Source organism: Physeter macrocephalus, chromosome 6 (assembly GCF_002837175.3).
Source record: "Physeter macrocephalus isolate SW-GA chromosome 6, ASM283717v5, whole genome shotgun sequence".
Classification (NCBI taxonomy): domain Eukaryota; kingdom Metazoa; phylum Chordata; class Mammalia; order Artiodactyla; family Physeteridae; genus Physeter; species Physeter macrocephalus.
The window spans coordinates 37,332,959-37,350,376 of NC_041219.1; the positions used below are offsets into that span (position 1 = coordinate 37,332,959).

The 17,418-nt window shown below is 48.4% G+C and overlaps 1 protein-coding gene across 1 annotated transcript in view; it reads left to right on the top strand.

Moving 5' to 3' along the window:
- Window positions 1–17,418, top strand: part of CHST11 (carbohydrate sulfotransferase 11) — a 226,043-nt gene that overhangs the window by 151,981 nt on the left and 56,644 nt on the right. The window contains 1 exon segment of the mRNA XM_028490593.1: window positions 7,463–7,476. Within this exon segment, the coding sequence (XP_028346394.1) occupies window positions 7,463–7,476 (14 nt within the window).

Consider the following 17,418-nt stretch of genomic DNA (forward strand, 5'->3'; position numbering starts at 1 on the left):
CCTGCGCGTCCGGAGCCTGTGCTTCGCAACGGGAGAGGCCACAACAGGGGGAGGCCCGCATACCAAAAAAAAAAAAAAAAAAAAAAAAAAATGGAAAATTTCCCCAAGCATAAAGAGGCCTCACCAAGATATTCATTATGGTCCTAGGCACCGTTTATAATAGGGGATTGTTCAGATAGCTAAATAAACTGTGTTCTATGCAAACTATGAACTACGATGCAACAATTAGGAAGAACAAGGTAGATCTAATGTAATAAAAGTCATATCCTACTGTTGAAGAAAAAAAGCAAGTAGCTAAAAAATTCGCTCTGTCCAATACCATATACCATAAGACAATTGCAGTATATTTTCTGTGGGCACACTTATGACAGAGGCCTAGAAATGTGCAGAAAATAGTCTGGGAAGACTTAAACTGAAGGCAGTGCCTACATCTAGAAAGGTAAAGAGGGGACCAGGAATGACATGGAGTTACACCCCCCTTGGTCCTCGGAGCGGGAAGCCGGAGGATGAGGCTGTTGGCCTGAATGCTCCCTGACCAGCTCTGTGAAGCTGGACCTTGGGGTTGGCTTTGCCCCACCTCTGAGGTCAGGCGTTGTTCATCCAGCACCAGGACAAGACGCGTGTTACTCCTCGAGGATTCAGTGAGACCAATGACAAAACAGCTCGTGCCGTTTGTCAGGGACTGTTCTAAGTGTTTTATGTGTATTCGCTCATTGAATCCTCACAACAAACCTATGATGTAAACACTATTATTATTACCCATTTTACAGAGGAGGAAATTGAGACACAGAGAAGTTAAGTCATTTATCCATTGTCACACCGCTAGAAAGTGGAAGAACTCTGACTTGACCCCAAAGCTGCACACTTAAGCTGCTATTCAGTACAGAGGATGGCAATGTGATTTATCCTCCAAACTGGGATGCTTGTGAGAATGAAAGGGGCATCATTAATACTTATACATGTCAAGAGGCCTGAGCTGGGGCCATCCCAGGCAAACCGGGATGTGTGATCACCTAAATGGCACTGTTTCTTGCCCCTGACAGAATGGCGCCTGCCCTCGTAGAGTCTGGGGCTCAGGGCGTGGGAGATGAGAAAGTGGCAGCGCTAATGCAGTATGCCACGTGCCAGCATGTGTAGGTTACAGAGGGCTGGGGAAAAAATGGTGGCACAGAGTAAGGCCGCTTATTTGGTCTCTGGGAATCAAAGAGGGATTCCTGGAGGAAGGGGCAACTCCGCTGATACTGACGGATGAGGAGTTCGCCAGGCAGAGCCTAGTGTGTTGTGGTGAGAGCTGACCTTGGAGGGATAGCAAGGCCTGGGTCTAGAGAGGACGTCTCTGGCTCTGGCCTCAGGCACACCCCTAGGCTCTGGGACCTCAAATAAAATAAGATGTGGTTTATATCAGGGGTCTGGAGACATTTTCTTAAAGGTCCAGATAGTAAACATTGCAGGCTCTGTGGGCCAAGAGGCAAAACTGAGGATATTGTGTGGGAACTTACATAACCGTGTAAGTGTAATCATTTAAAATAGGAAAATCATTCTTAGCCCTAGGACCAAAGAAAAGGGGCAGCTGTTTGGATTTGGCCCTGGGTGGTTATGCCACATTTACCATATTTCCCAGGTTTAACTGGCATATCCGTTTGTCAGAAAGCTTTGCCGTGTATTTTATAGACGGTGGTGTAGTATCAAGGACATGACACAGCTCAAAATCTAAAGACCCGTCAGCCCGGTGTTCAAGCTCACCTCTGCACCCACGCAGCAGCCGTGAGGCTCTGACAAGGCCTCTAACCCTCCCCGAATCTCAGTTTCCTAAACCTGTAAAATACAGGTGATAACCCCCTACTTCCCAAGGCTGCTGTGAAGACCCAGTGAGAATCCACTGGTTAGACCCCCTTTCCTCTTATTCAACTCTCATCACGCACTTATTCTGTGCCAGGCACTGCCCCAGGCTCTGAGAGATCAGAACTATACCTGGTAGCCAGGACACTATTCACAAGTACTCTGTGAGTCTGTTTTTGGTGGTCATTTCCGAGCAAAATCTGGACCCGTGGTCAGGAGCACAGCCCCTGTCCTGATGCCGCCGTGGTGGAGGGAGTGAAGGTGATGTAGGATGTGCCTTCACTAGAGTCGCCAGCCGGGGTTCTACCTGGGATCATGTTTACTTCAATAAAATGAAGCCTGATGTGGCAGAATGGGTGTGAGGTTCTTTGAACTCCTGGGATAAAAAGACTGAGATGTCACCGAAGCCTTCATCTCTGGCATCAGTCCTGGGGTGAGTGGGGAGTGATTAAAGCCCATTGGTGTCTTCCTTTTGCCTCAGAACTCTCTGCCCTCTGTGTGCACTTAGAAGGATTTTTGAGGTCTCAGCTTTGATGTGGGAATTAGAGTTCCCCGGGCCTGAGTCAGATTCCAGGCCCCCGCGCCGCAGAAGTCGGGAACTTCCACTTGGCTGAGAGAGTTCCCACCAGACCCTTTGTTGGTCGGGAGACAAAGCAGCCAGAGAAGATTCTGGAAATTGTTGGTCCTTGAATCAGCTCTTGGGAAATTGCAACAGTGAAGGGTGTGGGGAGTTCTTTGGAGACAGATGAGCTGCCCTCAGATCCTGGCGTTGTCACTTACCAGTAAATTGTGTAACCTTGAGCAGGTAACGGGACTGCTTTGAACCTCAGTTTTGCCCATCTGTAAAAGGGACATGGTACTGCCTGTCCACCTGGTTTGCCGTGAGGACTAGTGAAAATTGCTAACGGTTAGTGAGTGCTTCTTATATGCCAGCTGCTGTGCTAAGGGCCTTATCTTGCTGTGCTAAGGGCTCAACTCTTCAAGATCCTATGAGGTGAAGGTACTGAGCAAAGAGAGGTGCCATGTCTGCTCCAAGAACCTAGGCAGTGTTGTTCCAGAATCAACATCCTTAATCATTAGGTGACATTGCCCCATTAAGAGAGATAAAACTCATGAAAACAGAAACGTAGTTCTCAAACACACGTATGTGTATGTGCACGTGTGTGGCCATGTAGTTCCACTTCTTGAGCAAGCATTTCCTGAGCACCTACTCTGCAAAGCCCTGGAGACATAGAAGAGACTAAGGCACCGTTGCTGGCAGAAAAGGGAGCCCCAGGCAGCTACTTCAGTCTTGTTTCGGAACTAGTGATAAGAATGCTTCCTTGCACGCGATTCTACCCTTCCTGTGCTTCATCAAGATAGAAATCTCTTTTGAACCTCATCTTCATCTCCCTCCTCTCAACCTCATATTATGAATATACTATGTAAATCCCAGTCTGTGTTTTCACACTTTAACTTCTACTGTGTGTAGCCGTATACAATATACAGCATAGCTGTGTGTGTGTCCACAGTTCATATAGGTGCTGTCATCCTGAATATATTATTCTTCAGTTTGCCTGTTCCACTCAACCTTGTGTTTTGAGGATCTCTTAGTTTAATTGCTGTATCGTTATCCTTCATATGACCATGCCACATTTTATTTATCCATCTCTCTACGGATGGAAACATGGGTTGCTTCCAATCTTGCATCATTAGAAACAGCACTGATTTGAACATTCTGGTGCATGTCCACCTCCACATGCACAAGTGCAAGAGTTTCCCTACAGTCTGTGTGTCAAGACACCCACCAGCAGTGGGTGAGGGCTCCGGTTTCCCTGTATCCTCCCAGCCACTTGATTTGGCAGATGGTTTGCATTGCTTACCAAACGAATGACCTCTCTGTTGAAAAAATTGTAAAATAAGGAAAAAAGAATGAGGAGCTGGCACAGAAGTGTCATCAGCCTGCCCACGAAAAGGAATGCTTTGTAAATCCCAGGATTCAGCATCTCCCTTCCACGGGGCTCTTAGGCATTCTCACTTCGTGAGCCTCTTCTCTTTTTCCCGGGACTTTTCAGCCTCCAGCACGACAGCATCGCATATTGGCTTTAGCCAAGTGAAGGGTGACTCCCTACAGCAATTTCACCAACTCTGGATTTTCTTCTTCCTCTGGGTCGTTTGAAAACATCTGTGCTTCATCTCCCTTCTGCTGTCAGCACTTGGTCCAAGTCTCATTACCCGCCTGTCAGCTGGACAGCTGCCCCTCGACCTCACTGGCTTCCCGGCTTCGATACCCACCCCACCCCCTTTTAAGACTTCCGTGCATTTCCTACAATCATGTGTCAACCCATCTATTCATCCATCGTTGACCGAAGGCCTGCTATGTGCAACCCTGTAACTGCAGTTATGGCTCCTGTTACCTGCTGGACCGAATCCAAATGCCTTAGCCTGGCCTTCAAGGCATTTCTCCATCCCAGCTCAAGCCCCTTTCCCCAGCATCCTTTGCACCTTCTGCACCCCACCCCAGGCATCTAATCTCCTTGCCCACAGTTCTGCAAACACTCCTGACAGTGTTCTCACCCCCTCTGCCAAGGTTCCCGGTCTCCACCTGTTAAACACTTTGTGGTCGCTTGAGGCTCAGCTCAATTCCTGTCTGAGGAGCTTTCCCAGTGCTCTGAGGCAGAACTGATCTTTTCCCTCCTATGTTCCCATAGAGCTTTGCACATCATTCCCCATCTTGCCAGCTACTGTTCAAACTCTTCCAGAGCATGACCCATCCTCATTCACCTCTGTAGCCTCAGGGCTGAGGGCCATCTCTGGCATACAGAAGGTGCTTGATTAAAGCTTTTAATGAATGTCTCCCAACTCCTTCGTTGCTGCACTTACCGGTTCAGCACAGGTACCGCTGCCACCCAACTGTCCATTATTTGTTAAGGAAGTTTTCTGTTGAGCAAATTAGTGCCGGAGACTTGACTGAAAGTTTGTTTAATCTTAAGAAAATTAATTCGTTTTTAAAGAGTTTAACGTAGTGTGTGCCAATGACTGTTTTTAATCAGGAAATCTTATCTAAAGCAAGCACTCTTTTGCGTTTACTCTATTTTTCAAAGTAATTCTACTGAATGTTATCAAATGTTGTCTTTAATTCAGATTTTGCTAATTCAGATCAAGCTTGTCCTAGTCCATATGAATTAGAGAAGAGTCCTCACTTGCTATCTGGTCAATCCCTATTAGGCACCATAAATGACCAGGCTGTATTTTAGAAGCTCACTGTAGTCAGTCCAAAGTGAGATGTGCTGTAAGTGTAAAATACACACTGAATTTCAAAGACTTGGTACCCTCAAAAAGGAAAATCCCCTGTTAATATTTGTCAAATATTAATGACATATTACAACAATTATATTTTGGATCTACTGAGTTAAACAAATTGTTGATTTCACCTGTTCCTTTTTACTCTTTTGATGTGGCTGCTAGAACACTGTAAAGTACAAGTGTGGCTTGGATTACATCTCTGTGGGACGGCGCAGGTCTGGATTATTGAGTCACGGAGAACAGTGTGCTTGCCTCCCGGTAAATTTCAGATAATCGGAGTTCATTAAGTGTCTGTTGGATGAATGAATGAATGAGGTTGATCACTAACACATGGCTTGCTCTTATCTACTGTGGGACCTCAGACAAGCTGTTTTACTTCCCTGGGCCTCAAGTTTTCTCACGTGTAAAATAAGCAGAGTAACTGGAACCCTGTTATCTGCTTCCAGTTAGATCTCTTCAGTGATTTGGAAAAAGGATATTAGTTCTCTACTTCCAGGGACTGCAAAACATTGCTCACTGGGGGCAGGAAATAATGGTGTCCCCAGCTTACTGAGCGGTGAGGTGAGAAGCCTCACTGGGAACCCTCTATAATTTCATCTTCTGTTGCAGCCCTTCCCAGATTGCCTCCTGGTCTCGCTTAGAACCAGGAATAGTCTTGCTGCAATGCCCGTCTTTCTTACAGCTGTCCCCACATAACTTCTGGAATTTATTATTCATTTTTATCCCATCACACATAATTGATGACTCAACTCTAGCAATATCAGATTAAACATCAGTGAGGTTGTTTTCCCGCTCCTACATTTGCACTGAAAATTATATATTCATGAGGCCATGTGGCGGTCAAAAGGACAATTAACAAAGTCAGATCATCTAGGTTCAAACCCCTCTCCCCGCATCTTACTGGTTATGTAACTTTGGGCAAGTTAACCCAGTACCTAATTTTCCTCATCTGTAAAATGGGGAAAATGCTAATAATTAACTCATGTAAGATGGAGAGGGTTACATGAAAATAATGTATGCAAAGCAGTTAGCACGGTACCTGGCACCTGGTAATATATTATTATATATAATTAATTATATATCATAATTCATATATATATATGATTATGCTATTGATTTCGTTTTCAAAACCTTTATTCCATACCCACGCTGGGCCAAACATTATTGGGATATCGCCCCATATTCCAGAGAGAGAAGGTTTTCCCCCCATTATAGCAGCTTTTAAGGGAAAATGGCATAGCAAAAAGATTAAGGGTGTAAGCAGCCGTAAGATTCAAAAAGGAAGAGTCAGAGGGGCTGGCCAGGCAAAATGTAACAAGAACAGCAACAACAATAGTAGTAATAATGCTAAATGCCTTCCATAGTCTAGTCCCGTTACACGTTCGTTACACGTGTGGTCTCATTTCATCTTTATAACTACTCCATTTGACACATGGAGAAGCTGAGTCTCAAAGGCTGAGTCCAAGGTTGACCCTACTACCAAGTGAATCCAAACTCGAGTCCATCTGCCCACAAGTCCTCTGCTTCTTCTACCACCTCCGATTCTCTCCATTCAAGTGACGGGATCATTTCTTCTGAGGTGTCTGAAAATCTTCTTTTCCTATAATAAGACGTTTTCCTCCCCAACATTCTTGAAAACCAGGCAACACCAAATCACTGAGGTTGAAACCAGAGGGCTGCCATTTTCTGTGAAGCCTGGCCCTCGGGCACACCGTGGGTGGGCTGTCCTTGTAGTATAAGAGGGGTCTGCTGATGATTAAAGCTGGGGCGGTGGGCCGAGCTACCTGGGTGAATGGAGCTCCCTGTCATGCAGGAGTCTAGCAGAGGCTCAAGGTGCAGCATTCAGGAATGGTCAGCATTTTGAGAGACCGCCGAGGTCCCTCCAGGTGAGACTTCAGGATGGAAAGTCAGGGATGCAGCAGGAAATTAGACAGGAAGCCGGGACCTGGGCCGCCCCAAGCCCCGTCTGCATGTTCAGTTCTGGTGAGAGTGGGCGGGGAAGGTGGAGCCTGACGCCCACTGCGGTGCTGGGACACGGCAGGGGCGCAGCCATGGGACCCTGGCCACAGACTGTCCTATGGTTCCCTCCCCCAGCCCTGGGCTCCAGTGTTTCTCCAGGACGACGTCTCCTGGGGTGGGGTCAGGGTGGACTCAGCAGACACTCGCTCCTGGTAGCCAGGCTGGGCTGGGGCGGGCAGACTCACAGGTTCACGTGCTGCACCAAGCACGTGGTCACGTGGGTGCCAAGCTCACTGTGGATTCTAAAACGTCCACCTTTTATTCGTTCGACAAGCAGGCTGAGAAATTCTCTCTTCCATTTTCAGAGATCCTTGGAGAGTTTCTCCACCTTGGGTAAGTCACGATAGCGTCTCCTTAGCCTGCCATTTACAAGTTGTCTGTGGCCCACTTCAAAGACACCCTAATGCCAGCACCTTCTAGGCGCTCGGTAAATAATAATTGCTAACAGTTGGGGAGTGCTTCACTCTGTGACAGACATTGTTCTAGATCGTGCTCTGTACTATTTCACTGAATCCTCTCAGCATTTCTGTGAGAGTTCACTGCAGTCCTGACTTATAGATGTGGAAACTGAGGCCCAGAGAGGTTGAGTCCTTTGCCCAAAGTCACACAGCTAGCGAGGTCAGAAACCCAGGCGGCCCTGAACCTGAGCACTGAACACAGACACGAAGCTGCAGACCTACGGGATGGGTGTTGGAGAACTGAGCCCAGGTGATTCCTCAGGGTCTATCAGGAAGCTTCAGGAAGGGCTCAGACAGCCCTTCGTGCCAGGAGGTCGAACGGCCTCCAGCCCACTGCAGCAGGTCGTCTCTCTGCCCTGCTCCTCCGAATCGTCCCTGCCCCCAGCAGTGTCTTAAAACATGTTGGAAACATTAACTGGTCCCCTGCTATTCGTCCTCGCTGGTGTTGGCTCAGACAGTGCAGTTTAGATATCTTTCCAAGGGCAGACGGCGGGTCAGTGAGAGTCGATAATGGATTCCAGCAGATTGGACACCGTTCAGATGGAATGCGAGCCTGGCGTCCACCTCCTCCTCGTGCGCTAGCAGCGGCTGGGCGCTGCCCCCAGGGAGGGGCCTGGGCCCCGGGGCGCCTGGGGGGCTCAGCAGGCCGGTGATCAGGGCTGATCTCCTGGCCGCTCAGGCTCTCTCGGCATCTTCCCTTGTCAACATGCCCTCCCGTGCCTGCCGGTTCTTGGAAACTCGCAGGGCTGGGGCTGTCTTTTTATTCACTGCTGCCTTCACTGCAACAGTGCCAGCCCATAGTAGGTGCACAATAGGGTATTTGTTGAATGAAGCATCGGTATTTCCTGTTCAGAGCATTATTTGGCTGACACATGGGCCCCCTGAGCTCCAGTCTTGTCTCCCCATCTGCTTCTTGGATGTCTTCACTGGACATTGCACATTTAACAAGCCAGGAGCTGCCGAAAGCCGCTCAGCTCACATCTCCCACCTCAGCGCCTGGTAGCCCCCTCCTTCCAGCTGCTCCGGGCAGACTCCTCAGAGCCCATGTGGACACCCTCTTTTTTCATGCCACATGTTCAGCCAAGACACAGTTGCTCTCAGCTCTGCCTTCAAAACAGACCCGGAAGGCAGTGGCTTTTCCCCACCCTCCACTGCTGTCTCTTTCCTACAGTCTCGCCTGGACTATCCTTGCTTCCAACCTTTTCCCCGCCAAAGAACATTCTAATGCTTTAGCCAGAGCTGTTCTAGAACGTAAGTCAGATCACGTCACTCCTGCACTCACCCGTCCACCTCACTGTGAAGGCCCAGGTCCTCCCCGAGGCCTGGGAGGCCTGGCGCTCACCACCCCATTCATTCCAGGCTCGCCACCCCATTCTCAGACACGCCAGGCACACGCCCAGCTGGCCTTTGTCTTGCTTCCCCAGATACACTTGTGGTTAGCTTCTGAGGAATCACTTGTGATGCTTTGAGGATTAATGAGTTAACATGTGAAAAGCATTTAGGACAGTGCCTGGCTCATTAGCTTTTAGTTACTGCTGCATTCTTATCGTGGATCTTCGGGGCCCAATTCATAGCAGACACTCAGGTTGGTCAGTGGGCTGCATGTCCAGGGCCTGGCCCAGTGCCTGGCACCAGGTGGGAACGCAAAGGTTTGTTGAACTAAAAATGTAGAGGTGAGGCAGTGTACACCCCGCCTGGTACAGGCCATGAGAACTGAACAGTTTGAGAAACAGTTGGGAGCCCATCATTTCTGTGTCCTCTGAGGCAAAATCTCCTGCCTGCCCTCACTGCTCCACCAGCCTGGGGAACCACCCCTGCTTGGGTCCCGTCCCCAGGGCCTAACCCTTACTTCCTGGCTCCAAGCTCAGACATCAGGAAAGCCAGGGATAAGGTCTCCTGGCAGGAATTGAACCCCTGACCAAGCTTATGGGGTGGCTGGGACCGTGGGGAAAGGGAGCAGGTCACCAGGTGGAGGCAGCTTCCCCTGCAGAGATGATCCCTTTGTGCTGGGCTTGACTGCCCTCACCTTGGCCACTCAGTTTCTGCCCAAGCATTCTGGGAATTGCTGCTGGTCGGGGAAGGGGAGCGTTGGGACCCTCTGCCTCGGCTGTCACCGCTTCTGGCTTTTCCTTTCTCGGCCCCTCCACTGGAAGCTTTTGCGCCAAAGAGTCTGAAGATGAAGGCTGTGGCCCGAGTCTCTCTTGGTCTCTCTCCAGGACGGAAAAACCTTGTGAATCTGCTCTCTGTTTAGAGTAGCTTCTAATTTGAAGCAGCTGCTGTCCCCAAGCAAAACCACTCTGTTGGTGTCCTAGAACGCCAGCCTTCAGAGGTCTCCCCTGGTTAATTCGACCTTGGCTGTTTGTTCCTGAGGTACAGAGGGAAATGGAAGGGGGTTGTGTCCCCTCCCAGGGCCCCCTTGTCCCCTAGGACCACCCCGAGAGGCACGCAGAGCTGCACGCCCAGCTTCAACCGCAGAGCACCCAGTAGCGGGTATTCAGTGCATGAGAGTTTCTGCCTGTTTATGTTCCACGTGCCCCAGTGTGCTGGAAAACAAAACGCATGGAGACTGCTTATAAATGAAACTACACCATGAAACTGCCCTCCTCCTCGGAGGGGCTGACCCAGCTGTTTGTCAGAGAAGCATCTCTGCGGCTGCTGGACAACACGCCCTTTTTAGGCAAAGCAAAGAACAGCGCTCTGTGCCCACGGAGCTTGCTTTTGGAAGGACCTTGGTTTGGGTCATCTGGTTTATGCAACATTCTTTTTTTTTTTTTTAATTTTATTGAAGTATTGTTGGTCTACAATGTTGTGTTAACTTCTGCTGTGGAGCAAAGTGACTCGGTTATACATATATGTATTCTTGTTCATATTCTTTGCCATTATGGTTTCTCACAGGATATTGAATATAGCTCCCTTTGCTCTACAGTAGGACCTTGGTATCTGTCCATCCTATAGATAATAGTTTGCCTCTGCTAGTCCCAAACTTGCAGTCCTTCCCTTCCCCCTCTCACCTCCCCCTTGGCAACCACAAGTCTGTCCTCTGTGTCTGTGAGTCTGTTTTTGTTCTGTAGATATGTTCATTTGTGTTGTAGTTTAGAGTCCACATACAAGTGATATCATATGGTATTCGTCTTTCTCTTTCGGACTTACTTTGCTTAGTATGCAACATTCTTATATTGTGAGTGAAAGCATCATGGTGGGTTTGAAGTCGGGGAGACCCAGGTTTCAGCTCCAAATCCGTCACTTGCTCACTGCATTTATTATGTCTCTCTGAGCCTTCATCGTATCATCTCTAAAATGGGAATGATAATACACACCTGGCACAATTTCTGGGAGCACGAGAGACCATGTTGGTACAGAGCCCAGAGCATAGCAGGTGCTCAGTAAATGGGAGTGCTATTCATTGACCCAGGCGACAGCTATTTATTTTGAGCACCAGTTGTGTACTCGCTAGGGAATAAAAGTGGCCCTTGTAGAATTAACATTCTAGATGAGGAGCCAGATAACCAGATAAACAAGTCAAATAGGTAAGTCAGGAGGGAGGGCTGCGGTTTAAATAGTGTGGGCAGGGCAGGCTTGCTGAATAGATGACATTTAAGCGAGAATCTAAGGCAGAGAGGGAGCTGACCAGGCAGAGAGGGAGCTGGCCACGCAGACAGCCCTGGAGAAGCAGTGCCGGCCTCGAGGGGGAGGCTTGCCCACCATCTTCGCTGCTTTTGACGTGAGCTTTCCTCCACGTGTTCTCTGAGCCCCATTGCCTGGCCTTCTGCCCCCTCATTTCTGAGCCTTATTGAGCAATCAGACCACCCTCCACAAGACTGACTGCGTCCTCAGGGAGTTTGTCTTAATAACAGAATCAGACCAAACGTTATTTTATTTTAACACCTTTATTGGAGTATAATTGCTTTACAGTGGTGTGTTAGTTTCTGCTGTATAACAAAGTGAATCAGCTATACATATACATATATCCCCATATCCCCTCCCTCTTGTGTCTCCCTCCCACCCTCCCCATCCCACCCCTCTAGGTGGTCACAAAGCACCGAGCTGATCTCCCTGTGCTATGCGGCTGCTTCCCACCAGCTATCTATTTTACGTTTGGTAGTGTATATATATGTCCTTGCCACCTCTCTCACTTCGTCACAGCTTACCCTCCCCCCTCCCCGTGTCCTCAAGTCCATGCTCTATGTCTGTGTGTAAGTCAGAAAGAGAAAAACAAATACCGTATGCTAACGCATATATATGGAATCCAAATGTTATTTTGAAATGTTCCAGGGAAAGAATGACTATGAGCCAGTGTAGGGCTGCCAAATTCTAATATGGAGCACTCGGGTCAACATGCAGCTAAAAGGCGAGGGGAGAGCAGGGCTGGGGAGCGACAGACAGAATCGTGACTGGAGTCTGAGTCAAGGTCAGTTTCTAACCTTTGACAGTGGAGACTGGAGACAAAATACAGGATAGCCCTTCTCTCCTGCCTCTTGCCATGGCCAGCTCCTTTTCATCACTCAGGTCACCTCCTCCGGGAAGTCCTCTCTGAGCAGCCACTGAATTACCTTCAGAGGTTTTGTCACCACCTGACATCTTAAGTGTTTTGGGGTTTGTGGTTTATTTTCTCCTTTAGAATGAAAGTGCCCGGAGGGCAGGAAACTTGTTTCCCAAGAACCTAGACAAGTAGTTGGCACATAGTAACCGCTCTATGTTTGTTTGGTAAATGGATGGATGAAATTGCTTTATATAGAGCTGGGGGAGGAATCACTGTAGACCAGTGTTTTTCAAACTGCAGGCTATGTCCCATTAGTGGGTTGTGACATCAGTTTAGCTGGCGTTTAAAAAAATGAAATAGAAAAGAATTTAAAATATCAGAGTGCATTACACATGGTAAGGGTCAGTATTGTTTTAAGAAAAATGTATCCATGCATGTACATATATCCCATATATATGCAATGACATCCTTTATTTCTCACGGTGGAGCAGTCAGAAAAGTTTGAAACTCTGCAGTGAATTCTAAGTTTTCTCAGGCTCGACCTTCAAAAGGCACATTCTTCCCTCAGAGACTGTAAACGCAGTTACATAAAGTTTACATTCTGGGGCCCCAAAGTCAAACTTTAAGAAGAGATTCCTTTGTCTCCTATTAACTGAAAAAAAATGAATAACTTTCTGCTGTAGAGGGGACCCAATCTCCTAAGCCTCTCCTGACATGCATGGGGTTATTTACACACTTGCACACCCATATACACAGTCACGCAGATACACACCCAGCCACATACAAGCACACACTGACACATACACACATGCACCCAGACACATACACACTCTATACACACACACACACTGGTACACACAGACATGAACACACACTAATACAAATATATATCTATAGATACAAACACACGTGTACACAGTGACACACAGATACAGACCCACTGATGTATACACGGACACAGAAACAACATAAACAGACACCGTTATAAATATGCACACACACACACTTATATCCACTCGGGAACATCCTTACTTTTTTCATTTTGTGCACGGTGCCCCCCTCCACTATGGAGACTCCCGGGCCATTTTCAGAAGGGCACTCAGGCAGGGGCCCCCGCAGAGCCCAGTGTGCCCCTGACCAGCGTCCACGGGTAGTCAGGCTGGGAGAGTCCACAGGCTTTGCAGGGACAGACTCGCATTTGAACTCCCACTGACTGGCTGAGCGACCTGGGTCAGAATCCTCCATCTCACAGAGCCTGATCCCTCACCTGGGAACTGGGGTAGGTCACACCTACCTCACGGGGGTCAGGAGGCCGTGGAACGAGCTGAGGGCAGGCACGGCGTACTCGCCAGCTGGCCCAGCAGGAGCGTCAGGACCCGCTGTGCACCTCTCTCTGTGTGATGGCGGTCCAGCTCCCTGGCCCATGTTTCTTTTGTAACAAGGAGATATCGCCTCTCCGGCAGAATCCTTGAGAGGAGGAACTAAGATCCACAGGAGGAGGCGGGCACAGTGGCTGACGAAGCTTGTCACGCGCTCTATCCCCCAAGGCTGCATCTTCCCCTGTACCCCCATCCAGCCCACACCACCCCGTGCTGTCCTCTGGGACCACACAGAAGACAGGCTGGGCTCTCCCTGGAAAACCACTCTCTCTGCCATTTAAAGATCCTCCTTTGAAATAGCATCTGTAACTTTGGGGATGGATCCACTCTCACTCCTGCATTATAAAGAGCAGCTTCCCCATCTCCGGAAGGCTCTGGTATAAGGATCCCATGTTACCTGCATTGGGGCCCCCTGGGGTCTCCCTGGGGCACATCAGTTGAAAAGATTGTGTCTTTTTCACCTTCATAGTTTTATGGCCTCTGGCCACAGGGGAGGAGATGACAAGAGTCAACGTAGGGAAAGAGAAAGGTCACCAGGATGGAGTGGGATGGCGGTCCTGGTCCAAGGACAAGGCACGTCCCAACAGAGCAGCCAGGATGGGGAGGAACAGCGCATCCCAGATATCTTCTGCCTTACATTTTGCCTCCAGAACGATACAGAGCAGCAGGTGTCAGTGACAAAGAAACTGAAAAACGAAGAAATGTATAAAACGTAAGCAGGAAGCAGCGGAGTTTGTCTGCCACCTGGCACTGCTTCCTGGCCGTCCCAAGTCCATGTGTGGGGAGCCCGTGAACTGCGCTGCCTACAGACCCGCCACGCGCCCCCGTGGGCTCCACGGCATCCTCTCTGCTCCCCTCTGTCATCAGCCAACAAATGAATGTTTATTGAGTCTCTGATATATGCCCGGCTCACGCCAGGTGCCTTTGGGAACAGGAGAGTGAAGGAGACAGACACCGCCCTCATAGAGGTTTACAGGTGTTATCTGAATCATGATACTGCCACTGCGAGGCATGCTTGGAGATTTGCTTCTCTGCCAGTTCAGGGCAGAGCTGGGGAGGCTGAGTGAATTGGTTCAAACAAAGTGGTTAACTGGGCACGTCTCATTTAATCCTTACCACTTCCCTCGGAGGAAGGGGCTGTCGAAGAGCCCAGAAAGTTGCAGGGCTGGGATGTCTGGTCAGCATGTATGGTTCTTTCATTTAGAAGCCAGTCACCGAGAACCACATACTGTATGATTCCATTTTTGTGAAATGTCCAGAATCGGCAAATCCATAGAGGCAGAAAGTAGTTTAATGATTGCTTAAGGCTGGGGGGGGCCAGGGACTGGGGGGTGATAGCTAAGGAGAGCACTGATAGGTATGGGGTTTCTTTTTGAGGTAATGAAAATGTCCTAAAATGAATCGTGATGATGGATGTCCAACTCTTTGAATATTGAAACCCATTGAACAGGACACTTGAAATGGGTGAGTTGTATGGCATGCGAATTTCATTTCAAAAAAGTGAGTTTTCGATTTTTCATTTCAAGTTGAGCCCTCTCCCTCCCACTCAGCTGGCCTGCTTCTGCAGCTGGGGAACAGCTGGGTCAGGTTCTGCTCTCTCTCTGCCTTGAGCTTTTAAATGAGGGGGGCGGGAGGAGTGGGAAAGATGCAAGAAGATTCTTGCACGAATTACGGTCTTGAGTTGGCCTTGTCTCTCTCTAGACCCAGCAGATGCTTCCAGTAGGGTCTCTCTTTTGTGGGTTGTTGGGAGACTTCTCTGTCCCTAAGGATCTCTCACCTTCATTTTCCATAACGAGGCTCTGTTCCAGTTTGTTGCTGCCACCTCGTTTCTCAGGATTGGGAATTCCATAGTTACCATGCAGGTGGCCCATGCATGGTATGGGTGCCATGCAAGGGATGAGCCTAGAGGGCCCTCCTTGAGTGGGACCCCCATCTGGTCCTTGGGAAGCCACATCCATCTCTTCCCTGATGAAGTCTGAGAGGGCGGGCTGCTCTCCAGTTCAGCAAGCGTTATTTGTTGTCAAAGCTGCTAGGAAGTGGCAGATTTGAGCCTCAGACATTGGGTAGATGTGGCCCCATAAATGGTGGGGAGGCACATATATTAAATTCTTTGGTGATTTCAAAGCCGCCCTCCCTCAATTTAAGATGAAGGGGGAAACCTCCCAGCCCTCTCACTTGGGTGTGTTTGCAGGTGGGATTTTGGCCCTTCAACAGCTCTCTCCGGTAAACCACTCTAAAATCTCTTTCCCATCTCCTAAAACTCCACTCTTTTGTGTTGACATGGGCAAGGCTGGGTGGGATTGTGGGTTGGGTTAAGAGTTGGACCACTCAGCACTTGGTGCCTCCTTTGCAAAGTCTGCCTGTAGTCCAGTACCTGCTTTGTATTGAGCCACCTTATGTATAATGTAGCTTTGTACTTCATTGGAAACTTCCATTTCAATATCCTGGGGCAATTATAAAATATTTGCAGGGGGAGGGAGATCATATTCTCACATCTTCCCTGGAGCAGCCGTGTCGTGTTCAGTAAATCCACATTCATGCCAAGATGAGCTTGTCCACTGCATACATTTCCTGAGATGCCCCATAAATGCTTTTTAAAGATGTTCCTTGTCAAGCGGTGCCTGAAATTTCCAAATGGATTTGATTTTTTTCACTTGTTTATGGATGAGCTTTCTTTTGTAGGAGGTCCCAGTATCTTCTTGCCCCACCGAGACACCATTTGAATAGGTTATATATCCAAATAAATAGCAAACGCTTTTAAGAAAAATAGAAAGTTGATGTTGCAGAATTACACTGGAGTTTTGATCTGTTTGTTGGCACATTTATCCTGAAGCTTCTGGCGAGGATGTCACAAGAAGACAGTAGAAAACAGCATTAGAAATTATCCCCCCTTTTCTTCCTCTGTGAATAAACAGCCAGGCTCTTTTTTTTTTTTTTTTTTTAATGCCCTTAGTGTTGATTTTACAGTTAATCTTGGGAAGGACCCAAGGACAACATCAGCCAGTTTATAATTGAATCCAAATTTGGGGGTGGAGGGCGGTGGCGGAAGTGGGAAAGGAGAAGTTTATTCTCTTCTCAGCCACGTGTCATTTTTTAAGCAGTGCCTTCAAGGGTGAATTTAAAAGGGACTTCAGAGGGCAAAGTCGAACTGGCATCCAGACTCTTTGCAGATGAGGGATGCTTTTGGAAACAACTTTAAAAGGAAACAACTAAAACACAGAACCTTGATGAAAACCTTGCATCGCTTGGTTCTGAGTTCATCTTAGGCTCAGGATCTGACCCGTTTGCCCCGTCTCTCTCCAACAAGGAAAAATGAGAAGCCACCATAGATGGAAAAATCTTCCTTGAAACTTCAGCGTGGTCTACCTGGTGCTTCCTCTGACCCCAAAAAGTTAACTTTATGGGAGGGACTGGATGGTGGTCACCAGACATAGGTAGGAAAGGAATATCTCAGGGAAAGCTGAGTCTCGTTGGAAGTGTGTTGATTGGGTGTGAGGGTAAATGAAGGTTGGGCTGGGTGGGGTCAGGAATGAGTTGTTAGGATGGAAAAGTCACACCGAGAGCTTCTGTTTATCAAGCGCTCACTCTGTATAAGGCACTGTGTGAGCATTTTATACAAATGGTCTCATCTGGTTTCTTTGAGGTCAGTACTGTTATAACTCTCATTTTACACCTGAGGAAACTGAGGCACAGAGGAGCCCAGCTTCCCCCAAGGTCCACAGCCAGCTGAGAGGTAAAACTAGGATTTGGAGGCTGCTTTCAGAGCCCCTCTTTTACTCACCTTCCCTGATGAGGTAAGAAGCAGAAGGAACAGATGATACCTTTTTTTTTTTTTCTTTTTTTTTTGCGGTACGCGGGCCTCTCACTGCTGTGGCCTCTCCCGTTGCAGAGCACTGGCTCCGGACGCGCAGGCTCAGCGGCCATGGCTCACGGGCCCGGCCGCTCCGCGACATGTGGG